This window comes from Crotalus tigris, unplaced genomic scaffold (genome assembly GCF_016545835.1).
Source record: "Crotalus tigris isolate CLP2741 ecotype Arizona unplaced genomic scaffold, ASM1654583v1 scf7180000017625.6296891, whole genome shotgun sequence".
Taxonomy (NCBI): Eukaryota; Metazoa; Chordata; class Lepidosauria; order Squamata; family Viperidae; genus Crotalus; species Crotalus tigris.
Window position 1 is genome coordinate 5256736 of NW_024096520.1, and position 15141 is coordinate 5271876.

At 39.9% G+C, this 15141-nt stretch overlaps 1 protein-coding gene across 7 annotated transcripts in view; it reads right to left on the bottom strand.

The window, feature by feature from the left end:
- Positions 1–14013, bottom strand: part of KDM3B (lysine demethylase 3B) — a 53211-nt gene extending 39198 nt beyond the window's left edge. For 3 of the 7 annotated variants that reach the window (XM_039334073.1, XM_039334072.1, XM_039334071.1), the window contains exons 1-3: positions 13673–14013; positions 2526–2693; positions 1014–1127 (exon numbers count right to left, since the gene is read on the bottom strand). In XM_039334073.1, the coding sequence (XP_039190007.1) occupies positions 1014–1127; positions 2526–2693; positions 13673–13843 (453 nt within the window). In that variant the 5' untranslated portion in view covers positions 13844–14013. The remainder of the gene's footprint in view (positions 1–1013; positions 1128–2525; positions 2694–13672) is intronic. The other 4 variants (XM_039334078.1, XM_039334077.1, XM_039334074.1 and 1 more) reach the window with 2 other exon arrangements.
- Between the last annotated feature and the right edge of the window lie 1128 nt (positions 14014–15141).

Sequence of the window (15141 nt, forward strand, 5' to 3'; positions counted from 1 at the left end):
CAGCCGATGCTGCCTTTCTTCATTGCTGCCCTTTTTCATTCCTCGTGGAGGGCGACCCCTCCCCTGCTGCATTTCTTGCCTGTTTGCTGCTGCCAGCACAGGTGGCTGCCACAGCAATTGTAGATCAGCTCATGGCTGGTCTGCTTGATCTCCTCTCCTCTCCCCCACCCTCCTCCTCCTTCTTTCCCTTCAGTGCAGCTAGAGAGCTGACTCCACCTCCTCCCAAGGCTGCTTCTCCCGCCCAAGCTGCCTCCTTTTATAGCCTCTCCTGTCTCCGCCCCCTCCTCCTCCTCTCTTCCGGGTGAGCCAGAAGTGAGCCTGGGGCTTTTGCCTCGCCCCAGCCACTCTGCAGCTCCTGAGGATTTTCTCACAGTAAGTCCTTGCCTGTGCTGGCTTGTTCCCTCCCCCACTACACTTGGCTGGGCAGGGCTGCATACCACTTGCCACATGCCAATGTACCACAGGTGGTACACCTGCCACCCACTGAAAAGGCATGATATAGACTATATAACAACAGAATCTTGATCGTTTTTCCCCTTCCCACCCTCCTATACCAAAGAATCAAGGCAGGAAGATCTAGAGCACTTTCTCATGTTTTTTTAAGGCTATGCTGGTATTTTATTAACAATTGCCACATTTTCATTAAGGCCATCTCTGAACACCTCTAAAATTTGCACTATTTCTTAACTAACTGCAATAGTACTGATGTGCTTTGTATTTTTAAAAAAAGACTCAATGGTAAAATTCTGCAGTTACTTTTGGAGACATCTAAAATAGGATTTTAAATAATTTTTCCTTCACAGATCTTCATTTCACCGCAAAGGTTGCTTATCATGCAGCATGATAGATCCTAGCATTACTTTGCTTACTTATTATGTTCCCTTTCTTTATTCCCAAACAAGATACTGTGGTGGAAGAAAATTGAAGACAAAGCACAATTAAAAATCAAGCTCATATTGCCTTCACATTGAAATCATGACAAATAAAAGGTGTACAATTCTGGACTAACTTACCTGAAAAAGATGTAATCCATTTGCATCAGACAGGAATCTCAAGTCTCGGTCCACAAGAGACTCTACCGGAACCACAGAGCCTAAACCCAGCTTATCTACCAAAGGAGTGAACGTCTGAGAATAAAAACAGAACAAAAGTAGAAACACACATTACGAGAACCGTTGTTACGGTTCCGGCTAATGAAACACTTCAAAGAACTTCCAGGCATCGATTTCCCTAAAAGTCTTTTATTGCTTCAAAATGTCGGCACAGGCATAACGGAGGCTCTTATGCTAAGGCCTAAGTTCCCTTAGAACCAGGGGCCATGGTCGATGTCATTGTGTCCCACCTAGAGGGAGAAGCATCTGAATGGCTGAACAATTTATATAGCGAGCAAGCCCCCGAATTGGAAGTTCTTTGAAGTGTTTCATTAGCCGGAACCATAACACCGCACAGACATACAGACATAGACAACGCTCTCTAGTTTCAAACAAATTATTTTTAACATGATCAGAATAATCAAAATTTTGTTTGAGAAACACTGATAACAAATATTTTCATCTGCTAAAAGGAATTATACAGTTTTCTGTAAAAATGAAGGTGGCCATGTTTTCATCCAAAAAAACCCCAATATGGTTAGTTTTTTACATTGGGTCAATATAGAATGATATCAATACTTTTAAAATAACTCCAGAATACAGATAGTCCTAACTTATGACCAGAATTGAGATGGAATTTCCATTATTAAGTCGGTGCCCTTATAAAGTGAGACATCACGGGAGCAGACTGAGTTATGATGGGAATCTTGGTTCTCCTCGTTGAAGTAGTTAAGCGACAATTGCAGATTATTCAGTGAGTATCCATACCAATCCATGCCAATCCAAACGATTCTGAGTTTGATCTTTCCCAAACTAGAAGTGAGGGTCTGCCACCAACTCACCCCTGCACCTATCTGCACCCCCATCCCTGTCATTTTGCCCTCCCTGCATCCTGACCTGTGGAGCAGGAAGCAAGATAGCAAGCAGCCCCAGAACCGCAGGGCTCTGCAGATGCTTGCCATGCAAAGCCACAGTTCTGGGACTGCTTGCCACCCCAAGGCAGGATGAAGAGTGGAGAAAAGGATAGAGATTGGCAGGAGAGATAGGCAGATGGAGCAGTCAAAGGTTCCCTGCAGTTGTAAGTACAGAGGACTGCCAAGTGCTCAAATTTTGATCACGTGACCATGGGGGCACTGCAATGGCTCTAATATCAGGGTCAGATCATAAGCCATTTTTTTCAACATCATTTTAATTTTGAACAATCACTGAATGAATGCTTGTAAGTCAAGGACTACCTGTAGGGTAAAATTTTTCTATTGTATTTTTTTTTTAACTTTGATAAGGTTTTCTTCTCCCACCACAGTCTAAATCCATATTTTTAGCCAAAAATTAACCTAAAAGACAAGTAGTTTTTAGGTGTCCTAATTATGTAGTAAAATCTGATATTACATGAGTTGCTTCAAATTAAGTATAACAAATAGTGAAAGTGCTCACCAATGCAGGCCAATGTTCAACTGACACTCTGGTTCCTTGGAGCAAAACTGGTTCATTTCTAGGAGCCCAAACAAGGGAACTTTCCAGCATCAAAACTATAACTTCTTCTGCATGAACTTTTACCCAAGCATGTTGCTTCCAACCGCACCGATCAAATTCCACAAATATCTGCAAAAGAGTCCAGAACATGCTCATTCAGATATAAATGCAAACAGTTATTCTATGCCAAGCTGTCATACAGTATATGTATTCCTAAGAGAGTGTCTAGTAATATCAGCTTACCTTTTCAACTAAGACTCTATGTATTTAGCAGTACAAACCCCATTCCTTGAGAAGTGCAAGCACATTGAGAGAGGGCACCACACACTAGTCTGAGAAACATGCAAACTCTGGGGGTTCCTCCCCCCCCAAACTGCCACAAGAGTCGGTCTCTTTTTCAAAGGTGCAGAAAGGTAGGCTATCCTGATGTAATTGTGGATAGTAGAAAAAAAACAGCAAGCATTTCCAAACAAATTCCATGGTGGAAAAAAAATATTCTCCTTTCTCTTCCAACCTATGTTTGCTTCTCACCCAGACTCTAAAGTACTATGTTACCTACCGTAATAGGAAGCTCTGGAGAAGGCATAAAAAAGTTGGTGAAATTGCTTCTGTTCTTTGCCAATTTTTCTTGCAATCAGCAGAGAGCTACAAGTAGGAATTTGGATTCCTGAAGTTTAAGACTCAATGACTTAAATGGACTGTTCTAATTCTATGATCTACAAAACCCTTTCCAACAAAAAGCTGCAGGAATAGCATAAAGGCTCTCCTATCTTCAAAACTTCCTGCAAGAGAAGGTCCTACCTGTCCCTTCTAACCTTCATACTCATCAGAGGAGTCAAAGAAAAGGGAAAGCCTTTTAATAACTGCTGTCTCTCATGAAAAGACAAAGCAAACAGAGTTCTTTCAAGTAATGAAAGTATTTACAGTATTGTTTCCAGACATTCCACAATACAGATCAAGGCGATACATTATGCCAAATCTTGGGACCTCTGACTTAATATGATACATTAAAGGGAAAGGCGATAAAAGTATGTTTGTTGTCTGAATTTAAGATAATGAAAAGAAAAGATAAAACAAAGAGTTTGGTCTTGATCTAGGAATAGGCAAGAAGCCAGGGTAGAGATTTAAATATGCAGGGATTCGAAGTTAGTCAACAGTTAACCAGGAAGGCAATTACACTCATCTTGGGGAGAGAGCAGAACAGGGCACAGATTAATGTTTTCTTGAGAAGTATGTCACTATCTTTAAAGAGCTGGTCAGAGAGAAGTGTTTCAACCTGACAGGAGTCAACCACTACAACATACAGTGTAAGGCAGGGGTGTCAAACTCACAACGTCACGTGACATGTCATGGCGTATTGTGACTTCTTTGTCATTGCCGGCAATGGGTGGGCGCTGTTTTATTATGATGCATCTAGCCCGCAGGCCGGCAGTTTGACACCCCTGGTGTAAGGATTGCAGCTGCCAATACAACAAGCAGAAGATTAGCAGAGCATATCCATATCCCCTTTATGGATTACTGCCTTGTCGTGGCGAAGGGGCTTGCATAACTCAATGAAGCTATAAGCTATGCCGTGCAGGGCCACCCAAGACGGACAGGTTATAGCAGAGAGTTCTGACAAAATGTGATCCACTGGAGAAGGAAATGGCAAACCACTCCAGTATCTTTGCCATGAAAACCCCATGGACAGTACTAAAAGGAAAAAAGATATGACGCTGGAAGATGAGCCCCTCAGGTCGGAAGGTGTCCAATATGCTACTGGGGAAGAGCAGAGGGCTAGTACTAGTAGCGCCAGAAAGAATGAAGCGACTGGGCCAAAGCCGAAAGGACGCTCAGCTGTGGATATATCTGGTGGTGAAAGGAAAGTCCGATGCTGTAAAGATTTTTTCTCCATAGGAACCTGGGATGTAAGATCCATGAATCAAGGCAAGCTAGACGTAGTCAAAAAAGAGATGACAAGACTGAACATCGACATCTTAGGAATCAGCGAACTAAAATGGATAGGAATGGGTGAATTTAACTCAGATGACCATCAGGTATACTACTGTGGGCAAGAATCCCTCAGAAGAAATGGAGTAGCCTTCATAGTCAATAAAAGAATAGGAAAAGCAATACTGGGATACAATCCCCAAAATGACAGAATGATCTCAATTCGAATCCAAGGCAAACCATTCAATATCACAGTAGTCCAAATCTATGCCCCAACCACTGGTGCTGAAGAGGATGAAATTGACCGGTTCTATGAAGCCCTACAGCACCTTATAGAATTAACACCAAAAAATGATGTCTTTATCATCATGGGGGATTGGAATGCTAAGGTAGGAAGCCAAAAGATAACCGGAATAACAGGCAAGTTTGGCCTTGGAGTACAAAATGAAGCAGGGCACAGGCTAATAGAATTTTGTCAAGAGAATACGATGGTCATAACAAACACTCTTTTCCAACAACCCAAGAGACGGCTCTACACATGGACATCACCAGACGGTCAACATAGAAATCAGATTGACTATGTGCTCTGCAGCCAAAGATGGAGAAGCTCTATACAGTCAGTAAAAACAAGACCAGGAGCTGACTGTGGCTCAGATCATGAGCTTCTCGTTGCAAAATTTAGGCTTAAATTGAAAAAAGTAGGGAAAAGCACTAGGCCACTCAGGTATGAACTAAATCATATTCCTGATGAATATACAGTAGAGGTGACAAATAGATTTAAGGAATTAGATCTGATAGACAGAGTGCCTGAAGAACTATGGATGGAAGTTTGCAACATTGTACAAGAGGTAGCAACTAAAACCATCCCAAAGAAAAAGAAATGCAAGAAAGCAAAATGGCTGTCTGAGGAAGCTTTGCAAATAGCTGAGGAAAGAAGGGAAGCGAAAGGCAAAGGAGAAAGAGAAAGATACACCCAATTGAATGCAGAATTCCAGAGAGTAGCTAGAAGAGATAAGAATGCCTTCTTAAATGAACAGTGCAAAGAAATAGAAGAAAACAACAGAATAGGGAGGACCAGAGATCTCTTCAAGAAAATTGGAGATATGAAGGGAACGTTTCATGCAAAGATGGGCATGATAAAGGACCAAAATGGCAGAGACCTAACAGAGGCAGAAGAGATTAAGAAGAGATGGCAAAACTACACAGAAGAACTATACAAGAATGAGCTTAACATCCCAGATAACCACAATGAGATGGTCACTGACCTCGAACCAGACATCCTAGAATGTGAAGTGAAATGGGCCTTAGAAAATCTGAGCAACAACAAAGCTAGTGGAGGTGACAGTATTCCAGCTGAGCTATTCAAAATCTTAAAAGACGATGCAGTAAAAGTGCTACACTCAATTTGCCAGCAAATTTGGAAAACTCAACAGTGGCCACAGGATTGGAAAAGGTCAGTTTACATTCCAATTCCAAAGAAAGGCAATGCCAAAGAATGTTCAAACTATCGCACCATTGCACTCATTTCACATGCTAGTAAAGTTATGCTTAAAATCCTACAAGCTAGACTCCAGCAGTATGTGGATCGAGAACTACCAGAAGTACAGGCAGGATTTCGAAGAGGCAGAGGAACTAGAGATCAAATTGCCAACATACGCTGGATCATGGAGAAAGCTAGGGAGTTCCAGAAAAACATCTACTTCTGCTTCATTGACTATGCAAAAGCCTTTGATTGTGTGGATCACAACAAATTGTGGCAAGTTCTTAAAGAGATGGGAGTACCAGACCATCTCATTTGTCTCTTGAGAAACCTATATGCGGGTCAAGAAGCAACAGTGAGAACCGAACACGGAACCACTGATTGGTTCAAAATTGGAAAAGGAGTCCGGCAAGGCTGTATACTGTCGCCCTGCCTATTTAACTTATATGCAGAGCACATCATGAGAAAGGCAGGGCTAGATGAATCAAAAGTTGGAATTAAGATTGCCGGGAGAAATATCAACAACCTAAGATATGCAGATGATACCACTCTAATGGCAGAAAGTGAAGAGGAACTAAAGAGCCTCTTGATGCGGGTGAAGAAGGAGAGTGCAAAAGTTGGCTTGAAACTCAACATTAAGAAAACCAAAATCATGGCATCCGGCCCTCTCAATTCCTGGCAAATAGATGGGGAAGAAATGGAGGTAGTGACAGATTTTATTTTTCTGGGCTCCAAGATCACCTCAGATGGGGACTGCAGCCAAGAAATTAAAAGACGCTTGCTCCTGGGGAGGAAAGCTATGGCAAATCTAGACAGCATACTAAAAAGCAGAGACATCACCCTGCCAACAAAAGTGCGTATAGTCCAGGCCATGGTTTTCCCAGTTGCAATGTATGGCTGTGAAAGTTGGACCATAAGAAAGGCTGAGTGCAAAAGAATTGAGGCCTTTGAACTATGGTGCTGGAGAAGACTCCTGCGAGTCCCTTGGACTGCAAGGCGTTCAAACCGGTCAGTCCTAGAAGAGATCAACCCCGACTGCTCTTTAGAAGGCCAGATCCTGAAGTTGAAACTCAAGTACTTTGGCCACCTAATGAGAAGGAAGGATTCACTGGAGAAGAGCCTAATGCTGGGAAAGATTGAGGGCAATAGAAGAAGGGGACGACAGAGAATGAGATGGCTGGATGGAGTCACTGAAGCAGTAGGTGTGAATTTAAATGGACTCCAGAAGATGGTAGAGGACAGGAAGACCTGGAGGAACATTGTCCATGGGGTCGCGACAGGTCGGACACGACTTCGCAATTGACAACAACAATCCATGAACACCAATCATCAGGCAGAAGACATGATTGAAAACTCCTTAATTTCATAATGCATGGACATACTTAGCCATGGTTAATGCACATTATACGCAAAATCATAGATTCTATGTATAACATTGTGCATTATCTATGGTTAAGTCTTTCCAGGCATTGTGAAATTAAAGGAGTTTTCATCAGTTCTTTTGACTGCTAGTTTGTGTTCATGACAACAGACTGAATACATTGGGGGGAAACCGTAAAAAGTTACTGCTTTTGCTTCCACCTAAGATTAACTCTGTTAACAGAGATCTTGAGACAGAGAAATCTAATCTTGGACATATTGAATTTAAGATGCTTATAAATAACATAAAAATACCACAAACCTCCGACTGGCATGAATTACCTGTACCAATTGTACCTTACATCTAGCGTTAAGACTGGTCTTAACCTAATTTTCAACTCTGAATTATCTGTGTATATGTTTTCATTACAAATGTCTTTCTATTCTTAAATATCACAAAGATTTATGAGCTGAACTGAGATTTATTCTTGAATTACAGAACTATAATTCTGTACATAAATACTTCAATATTCTTTGCATTATATTGCCTATTTGAAAATTGTATCAAGAGTGAATTACATTCATCCCTGAAATGTAAAATTATGACCCAAAATGTCTATGAAGTTTCATGCCCATCCTCAGTAATTTTTCTTATATCTCCCATAAGAAAAGACTGAAAGTTTAGTTTTTAGTTTGATTATTGTAACTCTTTATTATTGTGTCTGCACTTAAGGGTCTTGTGTTCTAACATTTCTGAAAATGAAAACACAAGAGCAGTAATTCGGTAACATATTCAAATGCCACATTTAACAAGAAAATTTCTATTATATTTTTAAATATCTGCATGAAATTTCTATCTCATGCAATTTCTTAAAACAGTTAAGAAAAAGAAATTCGGATTTTAAAGATGAATATTAGAGACAGACTTAAGCAAATTATGTATCAAGTTACTCCTAAAAGCAAAGCACAATTACAGATAAACTGAAAAAGAAATTCTGATTCTACTGTTTCTCTACTTCAGGACACTTGCAGAAAACCATTCTCTAGAGCAGGGGTTCTCAACCTTGACAACTTTTAAGACTTGTGGACTTCAACTCCCAGAATTCCTCAGCCAGCTTTGCTGGCTGAGGAATTCTGGGAGTTGAAGTCCACAAGTCTTAAAGTTGCCAAGGTTGAGAACCCCTGCTCTAGACAAATGGCCTTGGCTTCAGTTATGAGCTAACCCCCTCCTCCCTTCCTTGCTGACTTTTTAAAATTATGTGCCTCATAATTTCTTGTAGTCATTGGGCAAATGCCTCATAAAATAACTTTTCTACATATAGTACAATGTAAGGTTAAAATATTAGAAAACTTAACTGTAAGAAGAGAGCCAGTTTGTTCCAAGGGTTAAAGCATGAACTGGGAATCTGGCATGCCCACCTAGCAGTTCAGAAGCATGCAAATGAGAGTAGATAAATAGTTGGAAGGTAACAGCATTCCACGCATCCTTGGCTTATAGTCACGCTGGCCACATGACCACGGAAATATCTTCAGACAATGCTAGGCTCCCTTGGCTAAGAAATGGAGATGAGCACCAACCCCTAGAGTTGGACATGACTAGACAGAGGAAACCTTTACCTTCAAGAATAAGGCAACCTGGTTTTTAGTCTTGCCTTCAGCAGGGAATTTAGTTGGGAACTTTGCTAGTCACTATCTCTTAGCCATAGGAGAAGCACAGGCAAACCACTTCTGGAAATGTTGCCAGACAAGAAAGAAAACTGCACATGAATTCACGACTGATCAAAAAAAAAAAAAATGCATCCACAATCCCTCCCCCTGCAAGAATATAACAGAACTTAACAATATGAAATAATTTATTCTAAATCAATCAACTATAAATATTTTAAAAGCCTTGAGGAACAGAAAAGTCTTAGTCTGATGTAAAAAAGGCAACAGTGTTAACACTAGGCGGAAACAGCATTCCAGAGGTAAAACTGAAAATATCTTTTTACCAGAAAAGTGAAGTATTTGAAAACAAGGTTCTGTGGATGGTCTTATACTTCTTGTTTTACTGATAAAAACTGGGGCTAACTGGATAAATCCCTTCACTTAAAAGTTAGGATGAAATTGCAAATGGAATTAAGTATAAAAATATAATTAGCTGGGGAAATCCAAAAAGAATCTATAGAATAGTTAGCACTCATGTTCATATCTTACTCAAGAACAACTTTAGGAACCTGCAGCTTCTCTAGGCCAAAGAGTGTAAAAGCAGTTTTTGTATATATGTTGTTGTTGTTGTTAATTGCGAAGTCGTGTCCGACCCATCGCGACCCCATGGACAACGTTCCTCCAGGTCTTCCTGTCCTCTACCATCTTCTGGAGTCCATTTAAATTCACACCTACTGCTTCAGTGACTCCATCCAGCCATCTCATTCTCTGTCGTTTTTTTATATATATACACTACTTAATAATGAAACATACAATACACAAATTTGCTTTTAGCTAAAAAGAAGTTAGGGTTAGATACTATTTATTTATTTAAGCAGAGTTAGGATAGATTACATTTAAATATTTTATATAATATTATAAATTTTAAATAATCAAAATAATTGAGAAAAATTGTAATGAATAGTAACGAATTTCAATAATAACTAAATTAGGAAATATAACTTAGTCTTTTACAGTATTATTATATTTCTATCCAAGTATTCCGGGCAAGCCAACATATTTATAAGCAAGCATTTATCTTCTTTTTTAATTATAAGGCTCCAATGTTATTGTACAGAGTATCTATCAATCTCAAAAGAAGCGTATTAAGCTTTTCCCTACAGATACAATTTCAGTACAAGATTATGTTAGATAATTCATGAACTCACTCTAAAATACCAAACCCATCAAAATCAATAATTTTTAACTATTTACAATCAACCGGAAGTAAAAGTGATCAGACATAGTATTTTAAAAAAACATGAATCTCTCTAAAGAAAAATTTTCAGTTCATAACATGACATAGATCAGGGGTGTCAAACTGCCAGCCCACGGGCCGGACACGTCATCCGGAAGCCATGCCCACCCCATTCCCAGCAATGGCAAAACCATCCCAATATGTTACGTGACATCATGAGTTTGATGTGTCTGACATAGAGTCAAAGTGGGAAGGCACTGAGCTATAAGCATAACTGTTATTGTCACATACTATCTTTGTAAGTACAAAGTGATAATAAAAAGAACCATTGTACTGAGACATATTAACTGCTTTCTAATTTAACATTGTCTTTAATTGATAAGAGATTTCAACCCCAGAACAAAAAAAGAGAACTTTGTTCAAGACCTGCCTCAACATCTCTGAATTCTTGTCATTTGAATTTCCCTAACACAAGGTGTAATATAAACTTTCACATTAAATGCTTTTGCTTTTTTCATTTCACATGATTTTTATAACCATGCATTCCACTCATTTACTGCAATAATTTGTCTAAATTAAAAAGTCCCATTTACTGCTTTGCCCTTCAATAATTACTCAATTGGTTTTTTATGCCATTTAATTCATAGTTTAGACTTAACACATTTTAATATTCTACCTACTTGTATTCTGGAAGTTTGCTGCTTTCTGAATGTGCTTTTATTTTCTACAATCATTACATATTGAGAAAATGTCCAAGTTGCTGTATCTCTCATGAGAATCTAACATTATGAAGCTAAACCATAAAAAAGAAAAGTAAAGAGAAAACTAACTTTCCAAATCTGAACCCAGTTTTTGGATCATAGATAATAATCACAGATATGTCCATAATCCTCTTATGATTTGTCCATTTCAACTTGCTCAATCTTCATACAAGTCAGTAAAACTCTTTTAGCCTCCCAAAATATTTCTTGTGCACTTATTTGCAATTCAATTTCTACAGCATACTTCAGTCCAGAATATTTTATTTTAGTCATTTATACACGGTAATTCTAGTCCTCTGTCATTTACATTGTAAACATTTTCTACAGATCTTCAATATCCATTTTAAAAATATGATCTGATCTAGATAATTAAGTCAATTAATTTTAAAAAATTCCTAGATTACATGTCCATAGTAGAAAGCCAAATCAAATGGCATTCTCCATCTACCGTTTTTTCATTATCCATCATGAAAAATGTCAACAAAGAATAATTCCCCAATTATTGAGAAGCATCTGTGATCATATGCTATGCTCCGCTAAAATATATTCTGCTTATGGCTAGAGTTATGAGCAAATCCAGTTAAATTATCCAATATACAGGCTAACACTGTTAAAACAAACAATGGTTGATACAATGTACAAACTCTGCCAACTACCAATTCTGTAATTAATACCAATAACTGCAGCAAGTATTAGTAATACTAAATATAAAATACAGAAGTGCAGGGAAGAATTGCTACATAGAATAAAAAACTATCATCACAAAGAACTATTTTTAAAAACTCCAACCTAATGCCTTAGTATCACAAAAACCTCTAAAGTTCCCTAACAATTCTGTGATTTTCTTATTTTCCTTTTATAACTACATATTTTTATAAATCTTTTGAAACAAGTTCTAATTTTCAACAACTCAATCACAGTTCTTTCTTGGAAGATAAAAGAAGTGTGGTAGGTCTATTGAAGCTTTCATTTCTTTTTAATGTACCTAAATATCTTTTGAAAACTAGGCAAGGAGGAAACTGCTAAGGTCAAACAAGGACATAACTGTACTGTGTTCAATTCTGTTGAAAAATTTTAGAAGCAAGTTAAAACAAAACAAAGCTTCTGGGTTCATATAACTTTGCTCCAAAAATCCATAAATTTTGCTACTAAGAAAACAGTATGCTGACTCACAAACAACTCCACTCCATCTTTCCTTTGATTAACCCAATGGGTAAAAAGCAGAATAGAGAGCTGGATTACTGTAATAAATGGTTGAGACTGCCTTATGGAAAAATTTTGATAATGTAAAATATGTAAACTGGAATGTAGGTTCATACCCCTCTTCTACTTGTATTAACTTATGTGAGATTAAATACAAGAGAGAATATATGTAGCTCAGGGTTCAACTGTGGAGTTCTTGGTGCTGTGGTTATTTTTGCTTGCAGATGTTTCATTACCCAGCTAGATAACATCAGTGCTTCAGAGTTTGTTCCCTGATTATATACAGCAGCTTCCCCTGCTAGTGTTGATGGGGGTATGGTTTTCTCTTTAGCAACTCATTTATTATTTTGTTTTCTGCTTGATTGTCAGGTATGAATCCCACCTTCTCTGGGTATTGATTGCTGGAGAGGAGGTATTCTGATCTTTTTGTTTCCTTCTTGAATAGGCACATAGAGATAAACCACATTTGCACACCATTCAAAAGAGACAATTAAAAAAAATAAACAGAGCAGAACACATCCTTTCCAGCAGCCAATACCCAGATAAGGGGGATTAGCATCAGACAAAAAGAAAACAATACCCTAATCAAGGCACATTGAAGGAGAAAACCACACCTCCACCAACACTGGCAGGGCACTGGCTAGCATTGATGTTATGTAGTTGGGTAACGAAATGTCTGCAAGCAAATAACCAAACTCAGAGAGCACCAAGGACTCCAGAGATTAAATATGCACCCTGCATTTAACAATTAAAGACAATTTATGTAGACATCCCATAACCAGGAAAACAGATGCACCAAGTCCTATCTGCCTCATAGTCTCACATGTGAGGCTCATAGGTGAAGAATTCCATCAAAATATTTTGATTATCCCCTCTAGATTATTCCAGATGCAATTTCCCATAATTCTGGAGACTTCTGCGCTTAAAGCAAAGTATCCTTAAGTGACAAAAAAACTTAAAAATGAGCCAACTCTAAAAGATCCAAGTAAATTAGAAAAATGCTATTTTAAAAAAAAAAAAATCATACTCCAAACACACTGCAGCTAAACGGTACCATTGTGAAAGGAATTTGCAAACCTACCAGCCAAACTATTGCAAATAATCTTTAAGCCACGCTGCGATGCTCGCTTAATAAACGGATCCCCACGTTTTTCAGTTCAGGATTTGGATCCGGATGCGATTTTTCGCCAACAGAGAAACAAGAACTGCCATAAATGCAGCACCTGAAATTCGAGCTCGGTGGCCGAAGAGCGGCCTTACGACAGAACCCATCGCTTCCACATCAGGAAGGGATTCCGGGTTATTTCGCGCAAAGGCGAGAGAGAGAGAGAGAGAGAGAGAAGGAGAGAGAGAGGTTTCCTCCAGGTTCCCAAAAGAGGCAGCCCCACCATCCCTCCCTCCCTCCCCGGACCCAGAGGAATCAGGAGCGCGCGAAGGGAACGCAGCCGGACGTCCAGCCCCCACCCCCACCCCTTCACCCGAGGGCTCTTACCGCTAGATCCTGAGGAACGGCCCCACTCATAGCCCGCACGGTCCCACTCCTCCAGGCCCGGGAGGGTAGAGCAGGCCCAGGCTCGGGACTCGCCGCTTCTCCCTCGCCCGGACCTGCTACCAGCAACAGCAGGAGTCGCTTCCCCACCGGGGAGGCCGTCGCGTCTGCCATCCCTACTGGGCAGAAGCCGCCTCCGCCGCGGTTCTCGAGCTCAACAGCCTCAGGGACACCGAGCGAGTCAGCGACAGCTCTCCTCTGGGCCCCCCGAACACCGCCCGCCCTGTTCCCGGCGTGCCCCGCGGCAGGCTCCTCTTAATCCCGGCGTGCCCCGCGCTTGCCGAACCCTCCCCGGGTCTGGGGCTCCCAGAATGCAACGCGCAAACTCTTATTTATTTACTTTTTTGCTCCCGGCATGCACTGCTGACCTTTTCGTTCTTGGTCGTTTCATTTGTTCCGCCGTTCCCCGCCGGAGGGCCGAGGGGCTACTGCGTTGTGCATAAGTAAAAAACACACAAGACTCTCCTTCCTGGCCCGGCCCACAACAGACGCTTAACTTGTCCAGCAGTGTGTTTTATAGTAACAGGCCACATGTCAATTAAAGAGCAGGAATACAACCGTTCTACACAGATTTTGTTTCCAAGGAACTAGCACTGAAGAGTTACTATTTTGGCACTTTAGTAATAGATAATCATAACAAATATCCATTAATAAGCTTTTCTTGAATGCTGATACAGTGAATAAGTGACTCAACTACATGTTATGGCAAAATCATGTGAAAATGTTAAAAACATGATTTTGTGTTGCATGTCTTTGAGTCAATTGATTCCTGGCAACTGTCTGCACTAGTCCCTGCAGTTTTCTTGACAGGATTTCAGAAATGATTTGCCCTTGCCTCCTTCCTAGGGCAAGACAACTGACTCAAGGTCACCCCACTTGCTTCATCCACAAGGCAGGACCAGAACTTGCAGTCTCTTGGTTTCTAGCTTCATGTCTTAACCACTACACCAAACTAGCTGGGATAATTACTGTGGGGAATGACTACATTTTTAAAGCAGGAAACTACCAGTGTTTTACGTGTTGACCAAGCCAAAGATTGAGATTATGGCTGTAGCTCAGGGGTCTTCAAACTTGGCCTTTTTATGACTTGTGGACTTCAACTCCCAGAATTCCTCAGCCAGCATGTCTAGCTGAAGAATTCTGGGAGTTGAAGTCCACAAGTCATAAAAGGATTTAAGTTTGAAGACCCCTACTGTATCTGTTCAAAACTTCATTTCTATGTTCTCAAAATTTTGTAAAAGAATCTTTTTCCAGATTGTATAAATAACCTTTTGGGGTAGTAAAATATTTTCTTTGTGAAAAACTGTTATTTCTTTTGTTTACATTATTACAGCTATAAGTCTTTACCATTCCCTTCAAAGTGAACTTTGATTTTTGAATAGAAAGCTCAGTTTTCTGTAACAAACTGTGGA